Source organism: Erithacus rubecula, assembly GCF_903797595.1.
Source record: "Erithacus rubecula genome assembly, chromosome: 14".
Taxonomy (NCBI): domain Eukaryota; kingdom Metazoa; phylum Chordata; class Aves; order Passeriformes; family Muscicapidae; genus Erithacus; species Erithacus rubecula.
Window position 1 is genome coordinate 14,336,452 of NC_136666.1, and position 27,631 is coordinate 14,364,082.

At 38.4% G+C, this 27,631-nt stretch overlaps 2 protein-coding genes across 6 annotated transcripts; one reads left to right on the forward strand and one right to left on the reverse strand.

Annotated features, from left to right (window-relative positions):
* The first annotated feature begins 22 nt into the window (after positions 1-22).
* PIGB (phosphatidylinositol glycan anchor biosynthesis class B) lies at positions 23-8,370 on the forward strand. The gene is made up of 12 exons (XM_079317703.1): positions 23-163; positions 239-369; positions 714-833; positions 1,466-1,570; positions 1,720-1,850; positions 2,438-2,578; positions 2,971-3,022; positions 3,407-3,618; positions 4,831-4,895; positions 6,197-6,407; positions 7,127-7,307; positions 7,882-8,370. The coding sequence occupies exons 1-12, from the start codon at positions 82-84 to the stop codon at positions 8,011-8,013; spliced, it is 1,563 nt and encodes a 520-aa protein (XP_079173829.1). The 5' UTR covers positions 23-81; the 3' UTR covers positions 8,014-8,370.
* Positions 7,314-27,612, reverse strand: CCPG1 (cell cycle progression 1). Of its 5 annotated transcripts, XM_079317700.1 has the most exons (12): positions 27,448-27,612; positions 23,181-23,252; positions 19,271-19,385; positions 18,712-18,791; positions 18,301-18,508; positions 17,189-17,284; positions 14,154-14,408; positions 13,771-13,782; positions 12,698-12,819; positions 10,269-11,677; positions 9,015-9,100; positions 7,314-7,754 (listed from the first exon to the last, which is right to left on the reverse strand). In XM_079317700.1, the coding sequence occupies exons 2-12, from the start codon at positions 23,238-23,240 to the stop codon at positions 7,717-7,719; spliced, it is 2,481 nt and encodes an 826-aa protein (XP_079173826.1). In that variant the 5' UTR covers positions 23,241-23,252; positions 27,448-27,612; the 3' UTR covers positions 7,314-7,716. The 5 variants fall into 5 exon arrangements, with proteins under 5 accessions (XP_079173826.1, XP_079173824.1, XP_079173825.1 ...); XM_079317698.1 differs by lacking the exon at positions 7,314-7,754 and having other exon boundaries at positions 8,359-9,100; positions 27,448-27,611; XM_079317699.1 differs by lacking the exons at positions 7,314-7,754; positions 13,771-13,782 and having other exon boundaries at positions 8,359-9,100; positions 27,448-27,610.
* Between the last annotated feature and the right edge of the window lie 19 nt (positions 27,613-27,631).

The window sequence follows — 27,631 nt, forward strand, 5'->3', positions numbered from 1 at the left end:
CTCGCTGCGGCACCGGACGGAAGTGCCGCTTGTCCCGCCCCCGCGGCCGCGCATGCCCCGGCGGGCAGGATCGGGGCGCAGATGCCGGAGGCGGTGCGGCTCCGCAAGCGGCGCTCGGTGCTCTACAGCTCGGCCGGCGGGGCCGCCGCGCAGCGAGGCGCCGGTAAGCGGGGCCGGGCGGGGAGGGGCGAGGGGCGGCCCCCGAGGCGCCCGTCACGGACCGGCCTTGCCCCCGCAGGTGCGGCCGCGCCCGCGGCGCTGCTGGCGCTCGCCCTGGCGCTGCGGATGGTCAATTGCTTCCTCGTCCAGACCAGCTTCGTCCCGGACGAGTACTGGCAGTCGCTGGAGGTGGCGCATCGCATGGTTTTCAAATATCCTTCTCCTGCCGCGGGCCCCCACCCTCTCTTCGCTCCCGGCGGGCCGGAGGGGACGCGGCCCCGCGGTGCCGTGGGCGGGAGTGCTCGGGCACGGCTCTCCCCGCTCGACACGGCTCTCCCGGCTCCGGTCCGGCTCTCCCCGCTCGACACGGCTCTCCCCGCTCGATCACGGCTCTCCCGGCTCCGGTCCGGCTCTCCCCGCTCGATCACGGCTCTCCCGGCAATAAAGTGTTGGCTTGACCAACTACAAACACCCCGCCGTTCTGGCCGAAGGGGACGGGTGACTCGGGTGAAGTTTTCTCTTTCAGTTGGTCATGATCTGTCCTTAATATTCGTAATTATGGTTACCTGACTTGGGAATGGACAAGTAGCTTAAGGGGCTACTCGTACCCACTGATCTTTGCAAGCATGTACAAAGCATTACAGCTGCTGGCTAAGGATAATGTTCAGCTGCTGGTGAGTATAATCAAAAATGTGCATCTGCTACTAAAATTCAATTTTAAAGCGTATTTAAACACAATGTATTTTTGTCATTGTCCAAGAAAAGTGCAAAGCCTTGGGTCTGGCAAACAAGAGACGTGAGAGCACAGACACCCCCACTGACTTCCCATGGGGGCAGAACTCATTCACAGATTTCTAGTCACAGAACTGATGCCTGCAAGTACAGAGGATTATTCCTGGCCTCTGTCAATCTCTTGGAGTTTCATACTGCTTGTGTTTGCCACTACATCATAATTGCACAGTAGTTCGGTTTTCCAAAGTGTTTAGTAATATATATTTGTACTCAACTCACAACAACTAACTAACAGCAGCCCCTTTTGATTTCTATTGGAGATATAAAGCAGATAATTCTACTTTTCATCTCTGAACACTTTCAGTTGAACTTTAGACATTCTCTGTTTTGGCAGAAATTCTATCCTTACCCAAGGACCTTACTGTTTAATTTTTAAAATCATAAAAAGCTATAGACAATATTTACCAATTCACTATTCTCATACCTGAACAGTCATTCACTAATTCAGTCCTCTCTTAAAACTTGGAATTCAACTTGGAATGTTGCAGGAACAGTTTTCTCTCTGTTTACACAGATCTGGGTCCCTAGGATTGCACAGGCAGTGCTGGCTGCTTTTGCTGATGTGCAGCTTTACTCATTAGTGCAACATCTTGAAAATTCAGAAACAGCAAAATTCGTGGTGAGTCACAGCCTTTAAAAAATTGTGCATGTTAATAAACACTGATTTTGCATTGTAAATAAGAGCAAAATGATACATCACACCTTGAAGAATTACTACCCACCTTCGTTTAGGTGAACTTGTTTTAATGTGTTCATAATTATTTTCAGTTCTTCTGCCAACTCTGTTCCTGGTTTACATGGTATTCCTGTACCAGAACTCTAACAAACACCATGGAGACTATTCTTACCATTTTTGCTCTTTCCTACTATCCCATAAAAGGCTCCAAGATGGGGAACAGGTGAGAAACTTTCTCCTAACAGTATGGATAATTTTTGGTTTGGGATGATACCAATCTACTGATGCTGTTTAAAATGTTACTTTTTTGGTAACATCTAAGGCAACCAAAGTCCCCTCACTCATGTAGCAAGAGTTCTGTCTCATGGAAGGAACACTCTAGTATTTCCTCTAAGTATTTTTTAAGATATTGCTATAACTGGCATGTAAAATTAGCTGTTCCCCTGTTTCCTTTTGCAAAGTGTAACTTTATGGGAAATTTTATTTTAAACTTAAAAAAATCTGGAATATAGCAAGTTGGGAAAAGATAACAAAAGCTTTTTGGGGTCAGATATAGGTGAATTTGTGGTCACAATTTTCTTTATTGCTCACTATTTTAAAGTAGGTACCTCTTGTTAGCAACTCCATTGTAACAAAGCAATTCTAGAGTTGCAGCCTTCCAAACAAGAGTATCTGCACTCAGAGTCAAAAGTTACCTGCAGTATGAAAAACTTTTGGCCAGACACATGACAGTTGTTGAAATGTCACTGCCTGCAGAAGAATTGACCATACCTTTTGATAAGCTGGATTTTTTATATTTCTTCCTTCTAGCTGTAAGTATTTAGCTTTGGTGGCACTTGCAATTGTTATTCGTCCCACTGCTGTTATCCCTTGGATACCTTTGGTCTTCAGTCATTTTTTGCAAGAACGGAGGAAAGCAGACCTTATCCTACACACCTGCATTCCAGTTGGGTAAGTTCTTTCTCAGTTTAGACCAGGACTGTGCACAGCTACATTTTAAGATTGGTTTTACCACTGCAAAGGCAGACAAGCCAAAAAACCTGATATCATATAAATAAAAGAGAACAAATAATCCTTTTGGAAGAGTTTAAGGAAGGGGCATGTTTCCTTTAAACTGTTGTATATGCTGCAAAAAAAGCATCAGGAAAGATTTCATGATGGTGAGACATGAGCAGTATTCCAGCTTAATCTGGGATACCAGGTGATGGCAGGTGGCCACTGTAAAATAGCAATGGGTATGCATAATCTCAAAAATACTAGGAATCAGAGTTTTGACAGCTATCTGGAGAAGATAGAAAAGCAATTCAGGCAATGTCAGTGCAACAAACTTTCCATTTTTGCAGATTGGTCACAGTAGGAACCTCTTTAATAATTGACCGTGTGTTTTTTGGTGAGGTAAGCTGTTTTAAACTTGACTTATAAGAAGAAGCTTGGGGTTTAGTATTTTAGCATTGATGGGTATTTCAGACTTCTCTGACTTATCATTTCTGTGACAGTGTCTGGCCTATGATCTCTAAATATATCCTTGAACAAACCCTTGAACCCTGACTTCTCAGGTATTTCAAATGATGGACTGCTACATAAAATCAGTATGCTCAGTCCTCAACAGTTATCAATTAATTAATTGCTAAATATAGGAAATCCATGCTGAGTCTTAGTAAAAAAAACAAGCTGAACTAGGAGTGAAAGTGTATTATGTAGGGCCAATGGTGACTGTGAATTCAATGTAGCTGTTGGGTTTGACTTTGGATTTGTGTTTAACTCCCCCCCATCTCCCAGTGGGTACTGGTTCAGCTGAACTTCTTGAAATTCAACGTGCTGCAGAATTTGGGAACGTTTTATGGCTCTCATCCTTGGCATTGGTACTTCACTCAGGGACTCCCAGTCATCTTGGGTCCCCACCTGCCTTTCTTTATTCATGGCTGTGCACTGGCACCAAGGAGGTACCACATCTTTCTGCTGCCAGTGATCTGGACAGTGCTGGTGTACAGGTAAACTCCTGAGTGGAACTGCTGCCTCTCACTGGTTGTGTTCTTTGCAAAGCTCATGTCCTCTCTAGAAAAAAAAGCAGTGTAGTATTCACGTTAAGTGATAGAAAACCTGAAACTATTCACTCAGTTATAAAACTGGTTCTAGAATTTTGTGTAAAACTGCTTCTTGTATTGTCACCAACACGTATCTTTAGAATTGACTAGACCTTTAAAGAATAAAATAATTCATCATGAAATGCAATGGAAAGTGAAATTTTAAAAATCCCCAAACCAGTACTCAGTCACCCAGCAGGTATTTAAGCAAAAATAGAGCTAGTTAGAAAACTGAGTTCTCTGGATACCTAGAGAAAACACCATTTCATTTGGTTCTTTAATACATGCCCAGTAAGATGAGAGGTTCTTAGACCTGTAAAACTTACTCCATTCACAAGTTTATACACAGCTCTTAACTATCATAAGGCTGTATTTGTCATTTTAAGCTCAGAAGTATAAGAAAAGGTAAGTTTTTTCTAAGGCATCAGAATTAACTGTAGATTAAACAGGAGAGACACTTTCAGACAAGAAAAAATACAGCAAGTAAATAAATATTAAGCAATAAATACTTTTATACTGTCATAGTAATAGACTACAGCAAAACAGTAGGAAGACTAGAAATTCCATTTCTTCTTTCTGATTCAAAATTGGAAGTAGCTCTATTGGCTTTAGGACATTTTTACCTCCCTTAGTCTTTTAAGAACCCCTTTGATTCCCAAGACATAAGTATTGCAGCAATCCCCCAAAAAAGCCCAAAAAGTTGGCATGGGAAATTGTGTATTGTTGTATTAGCAGGGGTGACTGTTAATTTGCTAGATTACAAATGGGCACTTGAATCTTAGCTTTTCATCCACACTATTTATTGTGTCTTATTACAGAAAACAGATTGGTGAAGTACTGGCTAAATTACATCTAGTTGTCAAAGAATCAGACGACTTAACTGTAGTACCCATGAATTTTTTACCAGTGCTTGGTTTAAATTAACCAAATAGTCTTAATTCAAATGTACTTATATTCTTAAAAAGTGACAATTTTGATTTTTACTCTTAATTGCTTCAATACCAAAAGTTTCTTAATACATGCACATGCTCTTCCAGTCCTCTGTACTCTAAAACATATTTTGTCAACAGAACTGAAGCATTTTACTTTCTTGATATACTGTTATATGTTATATTACAGCACACTGAGCCATAAGGAATTCAGGTTCATCTATCCAGTACTGCCATTCTGCATGATTTTTTGTGGTAAGCATTGGTTTCAAATGTCTTGCAGCCTTACCAGGATATAATTTTTACCCAGAGAGAGATTGTTAATTGTCAATGTACGTATTTGATAAAAGATTCTTAAAATTAGCCTAGCCTTTTCTTACAGCTAGTTATAAACAGGAAAAAAAAAAAAGATGAGGAAGAAAAAGTGACTGTAGCACAGATAAAGAATCCTTAGCATGGATGAAAGTATTCCTGCAAAAACATGACAATTGTGGATACTTAGAAGAAAAAACTACAGAAGTTACTTCTGATAAGTCTGTGGTTACAAAGAGATCGTAATGGCTCAAAACATTATAAAATAAAAGCAGAAAAAAACCCACATGAATTTCAAAGTAATTTCTAAGCACACAAATACAAGCCAAGAGTGTTTCACAAAAGCAATAAAATATACCCATAATAGAATGCTACCAGTTGTGTTTAAACCACAAACTAATTTGTGCACTTCATCCAAAATACAATTTGGCAGAACTGACCAACTGAAGACTAATTTAATTTGCTTGTTACTGATTTCTAGAAGATGCCTTGTAGCTTGGTTTCTGTGATTCAGTACAGGTGTCACAAAGCTACATAAAATATTTTTCCCAGGATACTGACATGAAAAGGGTTTGACTTGAAAAGGGTTTTCAGACTAGCTGCAACATGAAGCTGGTATCTGTGCCATCTTCATCTATGCTGTGAGAAAGGGGCTTCTGCAACCATCTCCCCCCAGGAGAAAAGCCTTTTCCCATTATTAGCTCCTTCAAAAAAACTAAACAAAAGGGGCAGTGATTTGCAATAGGGAAAAAATGAAGGAATGTGGTCTTCCAAGGCCAGCAGCTCAAAATTTAATAACGATAAAGGACTGCTGTAGTTTTCAGTGTTTTGGAGAAAAAGAATACCACAGCCATGCACATGTAGTTACCATTTATTCTGGCTCTACGTGGACTTGCATGAATCAGAATACGTCAGTAAGTTGCCATATATCATTCATCCAAACTACTGAATGGACTATTTTCCACTACAAGAAATTAAATTTAAAGAGACAAAGAACTTTTGAAACTATTACTGTATTTCAGGAGACAGGTGTGGGTTTAAGATTTACTCTGTTAAATCCAAGAATTAAAAGAGCAAAGTCTAACCTTTGAATTTCCATTCAAAGAATAAAGACTCAACACTGTAGTAAAGCATCTCAAAGTAAAGTATTGCTATTTACTGAGTAATGGTTTGCCACTGTATTAGGGTATTTTCAAAAATGTGTGAATTGTTCATCTCCCAAACTTACTCAAATATTTCTGTAGGATATTCTTTGAAACACTTGAAAGCATGGAAGAAAACTGCAGCAAGTTTCCTGCTGTTATCCAATTTAGTGCCAGCCCTGTACACAGGCCTGGTTCACCAGCGAGGCACTCTGGACGTTATGAGTCACATCCAGCAGCTCTGCAATAGCTCTCAGCAGTCACAAGCTTTTGTCTTCATCCTGATGCCATGCCACTCTACTCCATTTTACAGGTATTAAAAGCATTAACAGTGCACTACATTAGAAATCAAGATTTCTTTTTCTCGAGACTTAATAGAGACAGATAAATGTATACAGGAAGAGTTTTGATTTTTTTCGTACAGTTAAAAAAGAGTGGATAGGGGACATAAGCCAAATGTTTATACCACAGAATAAAATTCAGCATTAAACATTATTCAATTTTGTGAAATAGCTTTGTATGAGGGTATGCAGTAAGTCTAATCACTTCACCAAGTATGTCACACTTCTTCATTATGGTAACATTTGTAGCAAAATGAAACACTAATTGTTACTATCAAAATGTATTCATTTTACTTCTGCTGCTATGCAGTAATGTCATCACAACAGAGTGACTGAGGTCACTGCAAAAGGTTTTCAGTAGATCCTGACAATAAACACAATTAAAGCAGATATAAATGGTGAAGCTGATATGGAAAGGTACCTTTTTAAGAAATTGATGTCGTGCAAATGGTATTTTTATTAAGATAAATGTATTTTCTGCTCACTGCTAACACTGTCCCAGCAGTCTGGAGCTGAGTCTGCTTGTTCTACTTTGCTTTCATATGAAGTACTGAAAGGAAGAAAATACTGCTCTGAGGAATAGAATAGAATTTTGTTTTGACTGAGGTATCTTTTAAAGTTAAGAATCATATCAAATCTCTGATTCTGGTTAGTTTACCATGAAATGTGTGTTTTTGCTTTTTCTCCCTAGTCATGTTCACTGTCCTCTAAAAATGAGATTTCTTCAGTGTCCCCCAGACCTAACTGGCAATGAGAGCTACGTTGATGAAGCAGATGTGTTTTACTCTAACCCACTTGCCTGGCTGAATAAGGAGTTTTACAATGACACTTTATTACCTAGTCACTTGATCCTCTTCAATGTGCTAGAACAGGTATGGTAACTGCAAGATGAAACAAACTACTTCTGAGGATAAGTTACAAAATAAATTAGGGAAGAGTTATAGTTTTTTTTTTTTAAATTGTCACCCACAACTTTTTAAAACACAGCTTAAAATTAACCCCTCTAGTCCATAATAGGAGTATAGATATCATATATATTTAATATACAAGTATGCCCTCTCCTCTGTGCAAATTCTACAGGCCACAAAATAATGCTTTATGGAATTCTTCTCAATCCATCTTAAAACAAATATGCCATCTGTTTCCAGAAATTGCACTTCTAAATAAGCAACAATGAAAAGCAAAAACACCTGCAGTCACAGTACCTTTTAACCCCTCAAATCTCTAATGAATCCATGCACTCAAACAATGGTGACTGGTGAATATCCACTCCAGACAGGATCAAAAAGGATAGGTACTTCTTTTTCTAGCAGGCTTTCCTAAAATAAAGGATAAAGCTTCCCAGGGACAGTTGAACTGATGGTTGTCAAGAGACTTTGGAACACTTATTCTTATGCTCCCAGCTGTGTTTTCTTACTGTGGAAATTAATGTATGTTCATTTACAGGAAATATCATCATTTCTAACTTTAAGAGGCTATGAGAAAACAGCCACTATCTTTCATACTCATGTACCTCAAGGACGAGTTGGAAGCCACATCTCCATCTACAGGAGAAAAACTGAAATGAACTATCCCTGAAGATCAGTGTCTACATCTGGGACCTAATGAGATCAGTTTTGCATAGCAGTAGCTATGCTCAGACCTCATACTGCAGAAAGGAGATACAGTGAGTCTGAATCTGGGCAAGTCAAATGGTAAGTCCATGAGGCAGCCAGTGGCTGCCTGCAAACACATAAACCTCCGCCTAAAGGCAGCTTCAGTTGCAGTAGGGCAGGGTGGGGTTGCTGACCTACCTTACAACACTAGAAAACATTGGGAAGACCAAAGTTACCATATGAATACTTAAACAATAAAATCCAGACAAGACTGGACCATTTTTATACAACTGTACAGCTATGCTAAGTTTCTTTTATAAATAAAGACTTTTACCCACAATGTGTCTTTTATTTTTCTTCTACAATATGCAGATATGCAAGACATTTCAAGTGTTTAAATCAGCACGCTGATTAGAATGCAGCACAGCAAATTCTTCACAATTCAACAGGCTCTTGAACCCCCCCAAAGACAGGAAGCAAATTTAAGGTTACAAAACACTAACAAATACATTACCACAATGTTGACCTATTTTTTTGAAGGATGAGATGAAGTTAGTATATCAAACATTGGAGTTAGTAGTTGGTACATTATGCATGGCTCAAGCTTGAACTACACTAATGGAATGCAATTAAGCATTTTTTCATACACAGGTCATGGCATGCCTGGTTTCTGCAACAATACTGCTGGCACCCAAACTATCTTCACTTCCAAAGAACAGTAAAAGCAACGGTACAGAATATGCAAATTAGAAAGCCTGACTTCTGCCTGTTAACAAAAATGTGTAAAAATCAAATTATTCAGGAAAAAAACTTGCATCTTGCTGCTTTGTTGAGAAACAATTAGTTTTCAGAGAGCATGTGAATTTTAATCTTAATTTTTACAATAAATTACTCAATATTTTGGATCAAAGGGTAGTTGCCCCAATTCTATTTCAAGATTTGCCATGTGTCTTCCATTAGTGCGACCATGTTTATGCCATTTACCTTCTCTTTTATTACGGTGTTGGTACTTCTGAGCTTGTTTTTCATGTCTGGAATTTTCAGTTTGTGTAAAAGGTCTTTTGGGTCGACTGCAAGGAGTAAACAAAAGCTTATTACTACTAAAAGCATTTTGAAACACAATTACATTTTCAAGTACAGCTTTTAACATGCTGAGGTTCATTGAAAACATAAGTAGTAGTAAGTAGTCCTTTAGCTTGTAAGAAAAATGAGGGAGGCATTTGTTCATTTAAATCATAAATAAGATGATATGTATAAAAGAAATGCTTTCTAAAAATAAAAATGCAGCTGATACCACAAGCTTCTGTACAACAGTATCACTAAAATAATTTGAGATTGTTTTTCTACAAATAAATTCTCACAAATTAGGTATTTAGTTTAAAAATAAAGTTCATTTGATAATAAATTAGCAAGATAGACTATAAATAAAATCATAAACCATATGTATTTGCCAAAACCACATTAACTGGGTAATTGATAATAGGACTATCACCCTCATGGTTCAGCTTTCAATAGGAGGAAGTGCAACCTCAGGTAATACTTAATAACCCCAAAGCAGTTAATAATTCAGACTTCCAGCTGCAGTAAAGTATATGAAACAATAAATAATACAAGTGTAAATCTGTAAAGCCCTGAGGAGACCTTTAGATCCAGGAGAGGAATGTAGGAAACAACTGACACCAGGGTCCAGCCATTGTGAGCAAGTCTGAACAAAATTTAGTGAGGGTCAGGATCTGGACTAAAGCCTGCTGTGTGATGAGCTCTGCTCTGGGCATAACCCAGTGTTACACTAATCTACAGGAGAGTAGGGAAATGTATCTGCCAGAACAAGACTTGGAGACACCTCAAATATACTCAAAAACCTTATTCAGCAAAGAACAAGGAAGCCCTAGTTAATGCTGCAAGACAATTATTCACTCCATCAAATGGGCAATCAGAGCTAATGGTCTAAAGAAATCCTACTGGCAGTTACAGTTTTCTAAAGAACCCAGCAGAAACATCAGATTGTGCTATGTACACACACAAAATCAATATAAAAGGTAGTACAGATCCACTTTATATAACATGATGTAGTATTTCCACTAAGTCCTTTAGAGAAGCCTTCTAGCATATATGTGTCTGTACTTGCATGCATAAATACACATACCTCCTCAAAGACCATCCATTACAACAAGGACACTTTGTCTTTACATAAACCACTTATTTGTGTTATCAAGTTCAGGAAACATGGAAACAAACCTGGGTCCATACTGGGGTGAATTATCATAATGGAAGTAGTATCTGTAGACATATTTGTCCAAATCCTCAAAAACCTTTTCATTATTACTTTGGTATTCCTTCATATCTTCCAGGTAATCCTTGACATCATTAACAAAATCAGTGAACAGCATCTGGTCGTGTATAAACAATCCATTATGAAAAAACTTATTGATGAAATTTTCTAGTTCTCTCCAGTGATGAAAGTTATGTACAACTTGTTGCAAATACTTTCTCATTAGCCTGTTGAATTCATCCACCCTGATGGGATCCGAAACTCTGTTAAAGAGACTGATGAATTCTTCATGAGCACATTCAAAAATGCCAGAGCAGCCCTTTAGGGCAAACTGATGTTTTTTATTACACAAATGATCATTGAGACATTTCTGGGAATCTGAATCTTTTCCAAATGTTGTAAAATGATGTTTTCTTCCACTCCTGGACTCTCTTGGCATGTGAGGTCCCCTGTAATGCACGTGCTTCAGATTCTCGTAGGAGTTATGGTCGCGGTAAAAAGTTCGAGTTTTCTTGTTTGCCTCGTGTCTTTTATCGCTCGATGATTTCTCTTTTTCATCAAAAATGTTTTTTGTGGTATCTTTGAAGTGTCTGAATGTGGACTTTACAGAATCAGAGAATTTTTTCAAGTTTTCTTTCACTGCTTCTTTAGCCTGCTTAATCTTTTCTTTATGGTGTCTTACAAACTCTTTTGTGGAATTTTTCATAGCATCGAAAGTTTCTTTAACTGAACCAAAAAATGTCTCCTTTGATTTCTTTCTACTCTTACTTTGCCCTTTAGCACCTTTCTTTTGTCCATTTTCATTAATTTCTTGTTTTTCAGACTGGTCTTTTGCTTCAACATACAGCTTCTCCCATAAGTCAGAGCGTTGTTGCTCAAAGTTCAGCTTTTTTTCTAGTTCTGCCAGTCTTCCTCGCAGAGTTTCTATTTCTTGATTATCTCTTAATGTCTCATCATCATCATCATTGGCATTGTCAGGTGTTTGACGAGAACTTAAGTGTTCCAGCTCTTTTTTCAAAGCTTCTGTAACGTGACGTTCTTTGTCCAGTTCTCGCCTTAACATCTGGGCCTCTGCAAAGAGTGTTTCCTTTTGCCTGAGAAAATTGCTGTTCCTTTGCTTTTCCTCTTCCAAATGCTCCCTTAGTTTCTGATTTTCTATTACAATAGATTCAGTGCTACTACCTTTATCTTCTAAGTTTCTAATTTGTTGTCTTAGCTTCCTTAATTCTTCCTGAAGTGAGGCCAAAGCTTTTTCTTCCTTCTCTAGAGATTCTCTTAAGTGCTGATTTTCTGCAGCAAGACTTTTTTTTTGAGAATCAAAGGATTTCTTCTCCTCAGTAAAGGTCAAACATGTGGCAAGATCTCCCTTGGGTGACTAAAAGAAACAAAAAGAAAACAAGCAGAAATACTACAATGAGAATTGTTACAGTTTTAGCTAGAAAGATGAATAACCAAGGTAGCCCAAACAGAGCTCCCTTGTCATTTTGGATGTAGTGAAACATGCACAGCAAGATGCAAAAATAGAGCTGGTTTGTTTATCACAGTTGGGTTTGTTTATCACACACTTTCTTGGCAACAAAGACCATGTGAGAAACTCCCCCAGCCAGCCAGAGGTCATCACCCCTCACTTGTATTGGCTTAACTAGCTGAAGGATAGTCAGTTTGGTACATGAACTCTATCATCTTAAAATGAGTGCATGTTTGCTGTTGATTTATGTTCAGCAAACTGGATTTACAGATTACAAAAATAAATTAGCAGAAGTAAAGGCATTGAGTTGTCGGGGCAGAAATTCACAAACTGATTTTGAACCAAATCCATTGCTGAAAATACCTGTTTGTGTAACTATCTACTAACTAAAAGTGCCAGTCTGTTGGCATAATTGAGAAGCTCTAGAACATAAAATTATGTACAAATTCTGCTAACAGACACATAAAAGAAAACCTAAAAAAAAAAAAAAAGACTCCCTAATCTTCTCTCTGGATGATGCAACAGTAAAAAAACACAAGTGCCGCTTAAGTATTTTTAAAACTTAATAACCATTGATAATTTAGAAAGCAAATTCACAAAGCCTGTAGGTTCAACACGTTTTTACAAGCATTTTCTACTTCAGTTGTCCTCATCAATGACAACCTGGCATTGTATCACAGAGAAACAGAGTCTCTGTGTCCAGATAACTCCTAGACTACAGACATAAAACCCAGTATGCTTAAACACATTCTGAGAGCAAATTCAACCAACCTAAATCTTTGTCGAGAATTCAGGGGAAAGTTCTCTGAAAGAACTTACTAAAGACAAAATTTTAATGGATTTGTGTGAGGAATTAATTTCTCTTTGTGTAAAATGCACACATAATAGCAGAATTATGCAATGACTTCCAGTTAAGCTCACACCTACCCCCACTTTGTGGTGCACTTGATCTCCTTGCTCTTGTTGGCACTGGTAAAGGTCATCTTTCATATCTTTTAATTCACGTGTCTTTGTCACCAGCTGCTGCCTTTTCTGGATCTGCACTGTACCTATAAAGATAAAAAAGTTTCTTTTGATAGACTGACTTAGAGAAAGCAGTAAGAGGAACCTAAACATCATCTTCATTCCCTCTGCAAATTCAAAAGTATTCTTACCTTGCCATTTCAGCCCTGTTCTTATCAGTAATTGTTTAACTGTAGCAAATTGGTTTCTTTCAATGATAGACAATTTCTCAGATCAAAAAATTTGCTTATACACTATTTCTTCATTAATAGCAAATAAAGGAATTTTGGAACACTACACAGAAATAAGTTAGATACAAACCAACAGAAGTTATGCAGGAAAGAATATTTGTGACTTCTCTATAATTTTTTTAGTAACATGCAAGTCAGCCAGGATAAAAGGGAGACTATTGGTGCATGCATTATCCACTTCAGAACTACAACCCTGACTGCAAATTGAATTACATGAATAAGAGGACATTAGCACAGTATTTAAATTTTCATGCAGAAATACAACAATTACACACTGTTCACAAAGCACCAAGTATTGCAGGCCCTGTCTCAGTCCACATTCAAAGTGTATTTTTCATCCATAGATCTCCAAGTTCTTTAAAAAGATAGTATTTATCATTAACACCAAACTAAACACAGTGAAGCCATTAACAATTGAAATCTCAAGTTCCCACTACAAGCACTGTCACAGACTGGTCTGGCCATTGTGCTCCTCTATACTTCTAGCATGCCAATGTTCAGCAACCACTTTTCACACCAGTTACTACTACCTGCAGTACCTGCTACATAAAATGTGTTTGTATGATTGGATTAGTTGTTCCTATAATCTGACATACATCAGCAAATCCCTGAAACTTGATTAATTGTTTTATTTTCATAATGTAAGCATACATATATGGATGTGTGTGTACACATATACACGCACGGTTTAAACAGTAAATCTGAATGCAAGCACAGCATCCACAGTACATTACTCATGGCTCTTACCTTCAGGTTTACCTAAGAATAAAACAAAATTGGGATCAAGTGACAATTAATACAAATTTCAAAAGTACCAAAATTTAAATCCTTAACAATTAGTCAAAGTCAACACCAAATCCAAAGATAATGATATCCCCCATCTCCAACTAAATCACGTGTTCTTTTTAGAAAGGCATGCTTTCATATAAAGCTAGAGCTACTCAGGAAAAATTACTATTTACCACAGGACTATACAAAGTAGCATATATTACATACAGTTGCACTGCTGGAGGACCTCCCCGTATTATCTATCCAGCAGCAGTCGCTTTCTCTCATTTTCAGAGAACAAGCCAGCGGAGGCACAACAAAGCACATTGTTTGCGCAGGATGCGGGCTCTCCCTGCACTCACCATAGAAGTGCCCGAAGCCCATGCTGATGGCGATGACCAGCGCCAGGACGATGCAGGTGTTGAGGCCGCTGCTCAGCCGGCGCTGGGGCTGGGGCTGGGGCTGGGGCTGGCGCTGCTCCGGGCCGGGCGGCTCCGCCTCGGGCTCGCCGCCGGACGCGCCGCGTCTCCGCGGGCGCCGCTTGCGCACGGCGGGGCCGCAGCGGCCGCTGCCCTCGTCACTGCTGGACTCGGCGGGGCTGGGCTGCGAGGACAGCACTGCAAGGCAACACGGCACGCGTTCAGCTCGGCAAGGAATCCGTGCTCCTCTAAGTTAAAAACTCATTTTTAAAGTAATTACAGAGAATCAAGAAACTATTCAGTAAAATGCTGTATGGCGCTTCCCCATGCCTTGTCATTCGCTCATCACAAAGCGTTTCAGTCAATCCTGCTTCCTAAATATCTACATGTACTGCCCCTGCAAATTCTTGTGAGGTAGAAAGCCTAAGAATTCAGTTTTCCTTCAAATATCTAATAATGAAAGAGCAATATAAAGGTTTGCTAAATGGCCTCCTAGAAGACAGACATGGTTTTGTCACATACTCTCAGAAAACTTAATTCTGTGATCTGCATGCAACTGCAGACAAAATTCCATTAAAGTTCCATTAATGTAGCTACTAGAAATATACAAAATCAAGATATAAATTTATTTAAATATACAATTTTGTTTTCTTTTAATATTTACCATATATGATCTTTTAACATCTTTACCCACCTTTCAAAAAAAGCCATTTACAGCCACTACTGCATGGGAAAAAAACCACTCAAGTGCTTTTCTGTTTGCTCTTTCCCAACACTCTTCTATTACCTGGCTAAAGTTTTGGTAAATTGGACAAGATTTGAGATAAGAACAAATTCTAACCTTTAAAAAAATACCTTTTATAGAATTTTTGCAATATTATATTTATTATACCATTTGTATGTTCATTTTCTAATGGCCCAAAAGCCACATATTCTAATCAGGAAAATTACAACTACAGAGTTGTAATTGCTTGTTCCCATTTGTACAAATATTTGCTGCATATATTGCAAATAGATTTATGTAGCCCAGTATATAAGTAATTATTATTTAATCTTCCTCCATTAAAAGTGTAACTTTCAAGGGGCAAGGTAAATATCAAGGGGAAGCAGTATTGGGTGGAAAAGTAGCTTTCCAGTATTCTGTACCTAATTCACATGTCTGGAAGAAATTCAATGGGATCAGTGAAGTCTCCAGACATGACAAAGCTCCTAATTGGACACTAATTGGACACAATGCTAATGCTCCTCCCAGAAATATGGTTGTTCATTCTCATATCAGATATCATTTGTCAAAATGTAAAAATACAAACACAGAGAGACTGTCCTTGAACAGTTCACAACTGAAAAATCATTTTTTTGAGCAAAGCCATGCACACATCACTGAACAGACAATGCTAGCTACTATCTATAAAATGCATTACCACTTAAGATTCTTCACTTAAGATAAATTACTTGATAGAAGTGATTGCATCAAGCCCAGAAAACATTATCAATTAGTATCTGGAACACTTCTAATGTCTAAGTCCATGAACAAGCAACATGACAGATTATGAAAGACAACTTCCTCCCTTAATAAAAAACTCCATTTTAATAGATCAGTCAAACCAGACCAACCAAGCAGACTTTGCAATAAAGAGAAATCACTTGAACAGTGACTCAGACATGCAGACACTTCAATGAATTTATATAGCTTAGTAGAGAAGTACACTATTTTAGAATCAGTCATTTAAGCAGATGCATACTTCCCAATCCTGGAAAACAAAAGCAACATTCAGAATGCATTCCTTGAATACAGAGGTCAGACAGCATAGAGAAATACACAGGACAAATTTAGTAAGAGGTGTTATTCTTGCTCATCTGTGGGGTTTTCTAGGGTTTTTAAACAACCAAAGAAGTTTTCAGACACGGAATACAAAAGTGGTTAAGGAACAAATTGCTTTTAGCCAAATGGGAAAATTCTTTGATACACACTGGACAGCAAAGAATAGGAAGGGAGGAAAAAAAAGACAATCAGAAAGAAAAATGCTGTAAGACACTTAAAGCCATTCATAAGCACTTACTGGCAACTTGTCAGCAGCAATTACACTTCCAGGCAAGAATGACACTGCCTTACAGCTGCTGTAATTCAGTACAACACTGTGCTCTTAACAGTACCAGGATAGAAAGGACTACAAATGAAACAGAGTGTGACCACAATAGCAGTCCAAAATCCTAGTTTCTACTGTGATTTTGAAGTGTCAGATCTACACCAAGGATCAGATTAAGCCAGATGACATTTCTGCACAGACACAGCTCAGATACAGTTCACTGCAGTATATGAGTACTTCTGCTGGCTGAACATCATTCATGAAGCAATATCAAAACATTTCTGTTTGCATGATGAAGACAGCCTAAACAGGAACTGGTTTCCAAAAAGTGGCAGAAAATCCTTGTAGAACACTTCAGTATCTACTTCAGGAAGAATCTGAGGCTCATCCTTTTCCAACACAAACAAACACTCAAGAGGAAGTGGATGGCAAAGATTTCTGCTGCCACTTCTTGCACTGCTAAAATTTCAGCATTTAAAATAATTTCAAAAGTATTCCCAACATTTTCTGCAAGACTTGATCAATTTAATGCACAGCACTAAAGGCCATGATGAAATCAGCTTAAGTTAGAAGAAATTCTTTTGGCCAGGCACACGTAGGCTTGGATTCTAAAGAACTATCCATTTAAACTATCAAGCACACACATTAAAATGCATTACAAATCTTACTGATGCCTGCTCCAAACCTACATGCAAGGTTAACATCTTTTTAAAGAGGCACATAAGACACTGACAGCCCAGCCAAGTTCTTCAGTGAGGATTGCTTTCAGCATCTGTCTAGAATATGACTACTACTTGATCAAGTCAGATTGCTATCAAAAATTGTAAGAACACTCCATGCAAGCCATGAGCAATCAGCTTGGCACAAGCTGATCAAATTTAATCACACCACCTTGGAAAGGGAGACTGCGAGACACATGCTCTTTCACCTCATTTCCCCATCCCCTTACACAATCAGGAATCTTCCACAGCTTCTCCAGCCAATTGACTTTTGTGTACAACAACATAAGGGGGGAAAAAAAGGCACTTTTAGAACTCATCCCTAAAAGAAAAAAACAAAGTCAACTAAATCTTAACTTTAAAATTAAGTCAGATTTCCTGGACTTAAAAAAGGTGCCAGCTTTCTTACAAATCTTCACTGGTTATCATCAGATGCTGTCACTTTCTGTTTCTGATACTAATCACATACACAAACATTTAATGATGCTGTATCCTACTCTAAGAAAAAACAGTATTTTAGGTAAAATCCTGCTTGTATAATAAGTTTAATTTGAAAAATAAAAATCAGCAATACAAAGGTATCATAGAGAATATAGACAATAGAAGAGATTACAAACAAGCAGCCAAAAAGAATTATAGAAGAAGACTAGAGAATTAGAGAAGAGCAAAAAAAAATGAAGTTTTTTGTTTGGATTTGTTGGGGTTTTGTTTGTTGTTGTCCTTCAATGGACAAATATTCATCTTCTTCCTCCTGATTTTAATGCACTGCTCATTTCAGCCAAGCACTGGGAGTATCTTAAATATATAAACATAGCTATAAGGTTGGTACAAAGATTTTTTGTAGTCATACTGTTTAGTCTTCATGGCATCAAAAATCAACTCCCACTTGCTAGTCATTTATGCCAACTCTATATAAAGCCAAAAATATTGCCAAGAGAAAACCTACAATTATTCTATGAAGTTAAAGTAATTTTAACCCCCCCAAGATATGCTACAAATTAACTTTATATTTAAAAGAGTGATTACTTAATGAGATTGTTTTCATATAAAAAGACTGCAGACATAAATTTAGACACAACTGTAGAGGGCACCTAGAGTTTTTCTAAAGACTGCAATATGATGCAATATGGTAAAGACTGCAATATGATATATGATATGTACTCAATAAGACCATTCTTTTGTTCCTCTCTCCACAAAAAGAGGGTTCCCTAATCAAAGACTGGTTTGGGTTTTTTTCCTGGTGACATTTTTGCAAACAGTTGCTTAAGACTGTATTGCTCTTACCAGTTTCTACATGGGAAAATGCATATTGACTGCTAGAGGATGAACCCATGTTAAAATCCTCTGAATTTTGAGCTTCTTCACCATCAGCTGGAACTTCCTCCTGACTCTGAGTTTCTTCTGGTTTTGGAGCTTCAAGTGTAACAATGTCAGAATCATCACTAATAGTTCCAATGCAGGACCCATCATCAGGAACTTTTTCTTTATTTTCCTAGGGAAAGGGACAATGTGAGAATTATTCGGGCACATAAAACATAAAGTATTTAAAACAAACAAGCATAAAACCAAGAATTGTTGGAACCTTAGGAAAAGAAAAATTTGGGTCTTTATTTTAATGCCTTCAAAACATTTCTTGCCATTGACAGATAGGGCTTACAGAAGATTCTGAATAATGTAATCTGTAATGTGATTTACCTCTGGAACTGTCTGGGTTTCCTCAAAACCAGGCACAACATTATCTACTGCTGGGATCTCTTCATCATTGCTGCACTGAGCTATATGAATAAAGAGAGGAAATAAACCAGCAAACAAACAAGGGATTAAAAGGAGCAACCACAAATTATGCCCACATCCATATAATATTAAAATACAGTGTCACAATGTTATTTTTAGTAGTACAAACATTGATGACTCTTTCCCAATTATTCTTATTTAATCTATGACATTACTAGGGAATGCTTCTTTTATCAGTAACACTCCTATAAACTATCTTCCAGCAACACCAGTGCACACTATTCTATAACACATCTAAAATCTGGACAAAACGAAAAACATTCTACTAATTTCATATATTTTAGAAAAAAATACTTTTATAAAGTTGATGATTGGATATTTTAGCATAACACTGACAAAGCAAATACTCTGACAGAGGCCCACAAAGTACATAAAAATCTATTGAAAATAATATATTTGTGCCAATGCTATAAGAAATATTGACCTATTTCATGAAACTGCTCATCTTTTAATACCTTACCTTGCAAATCAATTGCCTGCTCCTCTTCTTGTAAAGAAACATATTCTTCTGAAACAAACTCGTGGTTATCATTGGTGCTTCCATTTTCTGAGGTCACTGTCTCTATGTCAGAACCCTGAAGGTGAAGAGTTGAAATGGACATTACAGTTACTGGGGTTTCCAATGGTGAAGTAGGAAGAAAGGGTTACAAAGAAAACAGAATATTAATAATAAAAACAGAAACAGGAAAACTGAGCCTTTAAAACTGAAGATAATTTTGAGCAAAGAAAAGCAATTGAAATACCAAGTAATTAACTAGAGTGAAACAAGTGTTAAACACTCAGGTTAAAAAAGTTACATGAGGACAATTCCAGGGGGAAAAAATGACAGAAATTTAGGCATTAATTAACAACTGCACTGAGTACTTTAAATAACTATTTTTATTGTCTTTATTAGACCTGCTTATTAAATGGAATTTAGAGAACCAGAGGAAGTTTTGAATATGGGATCTAATTCTTGCTCCCAGGTCCATCTACTGTATGCAAATACATACAACCTCCCAAAAATAGAACTTTCAAGCATACCAGCATGAGTTCTAATAAATATTACTACCAGGAAAAATTATGTATAACTTCACTCCACTTAAATTCCTGACAGAAATTTTGAAAGACTGCTTACATAGTACATTTCTGACACCTCAAAACCAAATTTTTATACAAACTCTATATTGGATTTCTGTCTTTAATCCAAGGAGCCTTCATTATTAGTTAACTGGCAGGCAGCAACACTAGAGCACAACAGGAACTGCAAATAAACAACACCAGGAGACTGCAGGGTACTAAAGGTAAGCAATATGCCTGATAATTCCAAATATTTAATCTTCATATTGTAATTTTGGTTTAAAAGTACTGATGAGATATTAGTAAGGCCATTAGCAAACTACAAACATGCAAAACATAACTGACAAATACTAAGTCACTCTGATCCATAAATAAGTTGGGCTGTTTTTGTAAACAGAGGTAGTTATTTTTGCACCAGTAGGTGTGAAATTACAGTAGCAGCAATACTTCCAGATCAGTTTCCCTGGATGTCTCATGTCAGGACTCAAGCAAACATGTATGCTTTTGTTTTTACTGTGCTTCAGGAAGATTAGATACCTCAAAAAGAACTGTGTAAGATACATTCTACAATCATGTTACAAAGTTGTTTCTTTTAAAAAGGCTTCAAAAATCAACTGCTTTGTTAAACACTTTATATTTTTTTTCTTTTTTTAAACACTTCGTATCTTTTTTCCTTTTGCCTACATAAGTATGACAAGTTTGATTCTATGTATTTTGCAGAAATTCACCTCTCATTTACAAGTGATTTACTATAATCTGGGTGAAATCTCAGGATAGAAAATACAAAATTATTTGTGGTTTTTGGGTTTGTAGATAGGCATACAGGTTTATTATGTGACAATTGTTTTCTGTGTGATAGAGCCACTATGTTCATTTCATAAATTGTGAATAAGAACATTTCAGTTTGCTCAGGCTCCACAAGAAGAAAAATACCAGAGTATTGCTTAAGACAGATTACAATTTTTAATAAAAACCCAATTTTTAGAGTTCCCAATAAAAAATGGGCTGAGTACATGGTAAAACCATCCCTTTCTTAAAAACACACAGCAAGGTGTGAATGCATGAACTCTGTCACACTTCATCTGATGCTGGACCTTCACCACTCTTCCATTTCAGCAACAGTAAGGAGGTCCAGAAAAAATACTGTCACCTCCCTATCCCCCTACACAAAATTAGCAAGTGCTTTCTTAGGAGCAGTCCAACAATGCACAGCACTGCTTCTCTCTGCAAAGCCCACACTCAGTCCAGCACACACAGCTGCCAGCTCCCTGCAGCCACAGCCTGGACAACAGCCACCTCCTGCCCCTAACTCACTGCAAAACACAGAAACAGATGCCACTGGGTCATCATCAATGCAGGTCACAACAGCACGTGAGAAATTAAGAGTATAGTACTTCAAATTTGTCTAACCCATAGTTCTACCCCTGTCCTAAATACCCAAATCAACTCAGTGCAGCATACAGAAGTCCATGGTCCCTCTCTCTGGGTAACAGCTGTGTGAAGAGTACCTGGCCAACCCATCCATTCTACTTTCTTCATGCTCAGATTCAAAGCTGTCCTACCAGAAGAATGTTAATAATGGCAGCTCTCAAACACCAATGTTTCCCCATTTTTGTTTCACTGAATCAGGGCTGAATAACCAGGAACACAAAATCTCCATGTCACAGAAATCTTTTCTGCTTTGGCTAGACAAACCCAGCCATCCTACAATCTTCTGTTATTTTTACTTATTTACACTGCATAATTCATTTCCAGTTACAGTGTAAAATAACCATCCCAAGAATGAAAATACAGTCTGCACTTCACAGCTGAATAACTCAACCTCTAAATCCTTCCACTTTTATCTAAACTCTGTGAATCCAGCAGCCTGTACACTCTCAAAGCCCACTTGGCCTTGAGGAATGGAGTGCATGAGTTTTCTGCTTCTTTTGGTGACAAGATTCCTAACCTGTCATCCAGCCCAAAACAAGGAAAAGAAGTTTTAACCATCTCTTAAATACCACTTTGCTGCAACAGAAATGAAAGCATGGTCCAATATTTATAAACTCCAAACTGCATCACTTGTGACACAGAACTGTCAAAACAGGAGTGCAATCACAACTTTGCCATAGTTTGTTCTGAGTTACCCATTTTCATTATAATCTGCAAAATTTGGGAGTGTGCAAAGGACAGCTGACCACTAAGAGCTTCAGCCATATTTTCCTTCTTTCCTCCTCTAAATGAAACATCTCAAGTATTGGTCCTTCAATTTTTTTCTGGGGTAGGTGACAAGTAGATGCAGGCAACACCCAAGTGTCATTCTAGGAAAACTGTCAACCCATCTGCCTGAGGATTCTGGCCCATGGCCCTCCTTAGTTTACAAGACAACACTCAATATTTAAGAACCAAACCAAACAAGCAAACCAACCCACCCATCCTACACTCCCACATCAGCCATGATCTGAAGAGAGACAAAAATTGTCAGGACTAAAGGAAGAAAGGATACTGGATATCCACTCTACCACTAAGAGCTTCTCAGAGGTTCTGAGCAACTTAAGTCCACTGTGGGAAGACAAAACACTCTTCTTCTTATCTACATTCAGGTGTCCACACCTGAGCAGGTGCTGAAGGCAGCATTTCAATCACCACAGCCAGGGCAGTCATTTGATCAAACCTGAGTGCTGGCCTTGACATGACTCCTGCTCTCCAGACTCCACTGATTCCAGCATTGATTCCATCCACACAATGCAGGTTTGAAACCAAAGCAGGTCCAGACACCTGTCCCATTATAGTCATGGAATATACACCTGCCCTATCCTAATTTTCTATAAGGACAGAGGGCTGTTCCTGAACAGTCACTGCCAAAATTGGGATTAGAAACCTTAGTGGTAGAAAAAACTCGGGGAAATCATGGTGGAATCATTCCCTTCTGCACATGACAATTTTCCTGCCTCAACTTTGTTTTGGTGAGGGTACACATTTATCAGGAGAAGAAGAAATATATTAGCAACAACAGATAAGTTACACAGAATGATTAATGTTTCATGCAGGATGGAAGAGAAGAATGCATGCCACTAAAATTCTACCAGCTCTTCAAAGGAAAACCTTTGCAGAAAAAGAAATTCTTTTAAATATCAAAATTTATATCAACTATAGTAAAAATATAGATTTTTAAAAATAGTAGTTTTATGATTTACTTATCAATTTCTCTTCTATATTCTCTGTTGGTATGCAAGATCCACACAAAACAAGAATCACTAAGATGAAATAATATTTTGCTCCATGTAGACAGCTTTAAACTGACAGAACTTTACCAGTGTGAAAGTGGGTACCTCATGATTGATGACAGTCCAGCCACAAGATGAATCACTGTCACTGGAATTTTCAGACATTTTCAAAGCACACTGCAGGTAAAAGTAGACTCTGTTAATATACAAGACACAAAATTTCATTGCTCCATTAAAAAAAAAAATTAAACAGAATAATACATTAACACACAAATTGTTATTCTGGAATTGAGGGAAAAAAACCCAATAAAAGTTGAAAAAGAAAATATATTGTTTTGTACTTATTTCCTATTATCTTCTTTATACTTGGAGCAAATATAGCTTTGCTAGGTACATATCTATTTCAGCCAGTCAAAAAGCTCTTAGATTAGACAGACACACATACAAGACTAGTCAATAAATTATTAATTAAAGTCAAATAATTATGCTAAGACATGATTCAGTGCATGAAATAATTTCTGTTTTGTTACCTGCACATAAATTACACCTTATTCAAGAAAAACACTGAGATTTTTGAGAAGGAATAGATTAGGATCTCTTGGAACCAATTTTCTTCAACTACTGAGCAAAAACAATGTTTCCTGATTCTTTCACTCCTTTCAAGCACTCTTAAATACACTGGTTTTGAGGAAAATTGAGAGAGTACCTGGAAACTACAAAAACAGAATGAAAATAACTCAAAGTATAATTTTGGTTTTTTTAACAATATTACCAGATGACTGGTAGCCACTTTCAGAAGAGAACTGTCCAGCTGCAGCTGCTTGTTTATCTTTCCTCCTTTTTAATAGGAATTTACCAGGAATACAGAGTATTCATTATCATTGCATATTCACATCAATTTTTCAAGTCCTTAGCTAGCAAAAAGGCTTTTTTAAAGAAGCTTAATACATTTCTTATTCCTTGACATAAAAATATATCAAGTTGCTATATAAAATTTACTATGGATTCATCTTGGTGAAAAAATCTTCCCAAAATTGAACAATTCCCAATTGATGGCTTGTTATATTATGCATCAACATAATAAAAGAGCCAAACAAATCATAGTTCAATAAAGCTTTTATCACAGAATTTTAGACACCTGCTTTATTTGACACTCTTAATTAATTCCAGTAAGAGGAAAGCATCTATGTGTTTAAACTTACTTACTCTCTACTTTATTACCAATCCTGTCTTCACTCCCAGTTTCTCAACACAGAAATTATACACAAAACTTTGAATGAGAATATCTAAGTACACCAGTGTGGCTAGAAATTGGTACAACAAAATATAAAATTTCCAATACCATTTAGCTTTCTCACAAAACACAGTAAATATGTGTCTCATATCTCTGCATTATGGTAGTTATTCTCATTGACTTCAAGTAATATATTTACAGTTCTGCTGTGAAAAAAAAAAAAAAGGCAATGGAGACAAACACAACAACAGGTTAAACTCAAATATTCAGTATCAATCAATTTGGGTATAAATCTTAGAGGAAACTGTATTTTTTTTTTTTTTTTTTTTTTTTTTTTTTTTTTAAATAAAGCTTTAGTTAAAATATGGTTGTCTTGTTCTTGTATATATTTTTCTTCCCTCATTAGTGTTTTTCCTGGAATCTCAACCAGGGAATGTCAGGCTGGGAAGGGTTGGAAAGAAATCTATTTTGGTTTGAATTGTTTGGGTTTTTTTAAATCACACTGCCCACAAGGATCAACTTTTTTAAAATTGTGATTTATTTTTAAACCATACTTCTTCAATCAGGAAAATGACAAATGCCCAAATGGCAAAGACTAAGTTCTAGAGTTTACATGTGGCAATGACTTCTGCTTGCTGTCATTAATTACTCTAAATTTGACTGGGCATCCAGCAGCAGCAGCATTCCTTTCACAGGAAGGCAACTCCCAGAACTCATCACCTGTCACAAACATCACTGGCTACCCTGCAAAATCCAAAGTGAATTCTTCAAAGACAACTTCAAGGCATCAGTACAGTTTGATACAAGTGCATCTGCAGATTTTGAAAGCCCAAATTGTAACTGCAGACTGTGCTGGACATTGCAACATCTCTTTTCCTCCAGCAAACTCAGCATCTCACCCTGGCCCTGGCTAACACAGAGACACCATCCTGCTCTCCAGCTACAGAGCACACTGACAGGTAACTGAGCACAGCACAAACACAAACCTATCTTCTGCTCTCAACATACAACCATGGCTTTGGCTTCCACATAAACATCTGTCTTCCCATCCCAAACAAAAGCTTCAGGACCTATGTGGGTACCAACATCATCATAATACATTAAAAAAAAAATACAGAGAAACAAGCAGACAAAAAATAAATACTATTGCTCTCTTGTCTTGAGTTAAAAGTTACTTATTTATATTCAACCAGAATATTAAACTAATAGTGCACATTTAACTGCATGCAGGTGACAAATCACCAAAATAAAAAAGCTTTTAATATTAAGAAAAATAATGGATTTTTTTAAAAAGAATAGTTAGAAGAACACTATGGCTTATGGTTAAGAACTGCCAAATTACAATAGATAGATAGTTTGGCATCAGACTGAAGGGCATCTCTAGGGTAAATGTATTCCTATAGGTACCTTCAACAAACATACATGTAAAACAGTTACCAAAATTAAAGCATTTTATTACTCAGTTAGATCTAAAAGATCAGAAATACCTAAAAGGTTTAATGAAAAAATTACATAGGTACAGTGCTCCTAAACTTCAATCATCAGCTAAACAGCTTATTTCTGTAACAGATTAATAAAATGCACATAATCATAACTAAATCCAAGATCAAATTCAATCCCTTAAATACATTGAAAACCAGAAGCCTAATTTGAACCCAATGGCCAACCTGACCCACTCACAGAATCTTCTCCAGTGACACAGACCCACTAAGAACCAGTGTGCTTCTCCAACCAGCCTGAAGGGGCTGGAAATGCTGCCACTGTCTTCCTGAATGCAACTTTAAAAAAAAAAAAAAAAAAAAAAAAAAAAAGATTGCTTTGAGCAGGAATTAAAGAGACAAAGCCTTCAGACTTCCTAATGAATCAAGATGACACTAATGGGTTCTAGTCCAGTAACAGCAGGTACAAGTGGAGGATACACTAGAGTGTTACACATCTTCTGTATGTCAGGCCAAGCCAGAAGGAAAGACTGGAGAAAAAAATCCAACCAAAACCACATCCCATGATAAACTGGTTTTGCATGCTCACTGTGTATCTTCATAGCCACTTCTGACATCACCTTCTTAATTTCTATCTGGACAAATTAAACACCCATTACGTTCAGAGTTCAATTAGTATGTGTTTGAGGAAGAGGGGCAGGAATTCAAAGGGGTGAACTATTTTCCTGTCCTCAGTGAAATGCAAACATAAGGTGTAAAAGCTTACAGCCATATGTATTGCTGATAGCACAATACCAAGTTATGCAAGGTATGTATACAAAAATAAATCTAAGATACCACATCCTATTTATCCACTATGAAGCAGAATAAATACCTTCTTAAATACCAGTCTTAGAAAGAAGAACCACTCCAGTCTAAATAAACCCCTAAGCTCTATTATCTAAAAAGAGGCTTTCCTGGACTAAAAAAGAAAACAAAACAAACTTCAATAACGCTGAAAGATGAGTAACATGCACCAAGAGGAATATGAATGTGTTCCACAGAGTCTTCTGTGTTGTCATTCCAAGTAAAAACTCTCAGTTCTCTCCTACAGCTGATTCTTTGTTTCACAAGAGAAATAAAAACAGGCTCGGTGCTATTACACGTCAGAGTTCTCGTGGAAGTTTATAATTTTTGCTAAGAGGTAATTTCTTCCCCTGAGCAGCATTCTTCTCTAAGAATATATTTAGCAACCCATGTTGAACACAGAATATTTCCTTGTTATAATGGAAAGCCAAAGGCGGTTTTTCCAAGCCGGACTGTGGCAGGGGCGCATTCCGCGCTGGGTCCCGCGCAGGTGCTCCCGAGCGCACCTGAACCGAGCGCGGCGCGGCGCCAGCGCCGCCACAGCGCCGGGGCTGTTTATGAAACGCGCACCTTGCATCAGCCGGCGAGCAGCGGCAGGGGAGCAAGCTGGCAAACGCCTGCGCCCCGGGCCGGGCCCGGCAGGCGGTGACCCCCGCCCGGAGCGCGCTGGCCCCGAGCGCCGCCGCCCCGCACGGCCCCGCTCGCGGCTCCCCGCGCCGGCAGCGGCCGCCCGGCCCCGGCGCTGCGGCTCTGCCCGCTCCGAGCGGCCCCTCCCCGCCGCGCTCCCGAGCTCCCCGAGCCGGGCCGGGCCGGCGCAGGGCGGCCGCCCCCGCGGGCCGCTCCCGCCGCTTACCTGAGCGCGGCCCTGGCGGGGCCCGGCACGGACGAGGGTCCGCGGCCGCAGCCGCCGGTGACGCCGTCACAAACAACCCGGCCCGCCCGGGCCGGCGCCTGCGCGCGGGGCGGCGCCCGCAGCGCCCCGGCGAGCGGAGCCCGCGCCCCGCCGCGGCCCGGCGGCCACAGCGCCCTGGGCACCG

Excerpts from the sequence above, each read along its gene's own strand:
- CCPG1 (XM_079317698.1), bottom strand. The coding sequence starts at position 23,240 with ATGTCTGAAAATTCCAGTGACAGTGATTCATCTTGTGGCTGGACTGTC. Across the intron at positions 17,285-18,300 it reads ATTTTCCCATGTAGAAACTG|TCAATTGGCTGGAGAAGCTG; the intron begins GTAAGAGCAATA and ends TGTACACAAAAG. Across the intron at positions 11,678-12,697 it reads AAGTGCACCACAAAGTGGGG|TCACCCAAGGGAGATCTTGC; the intron begins GTAGGTGTGAGC and ends TGTTTCTTTTAG.
- PIGB (XM_079317703.1), top strand. The coding sequence starts at position 82 with ATGCCGGAGGCGGTGCGGCTCCGCAAGCGGCGCTCGGTGCTCTACAGC. Across the intron at positions 2,579-2,970 it reads CACACCTGCATTCCAGTTGG|ATTGGTCACAGTAGGAACCT; the intron begins GTAAGTTCTTTC and ends CCATTTTTGCAG. Across the intron at positions 7,308-7,881 it reads TCTTCAATGTGCTAGAACAG|GAAATATCATCATTTCTAAC; the intron begins GTATGGTAACTG and ends GTTCATTTACAG.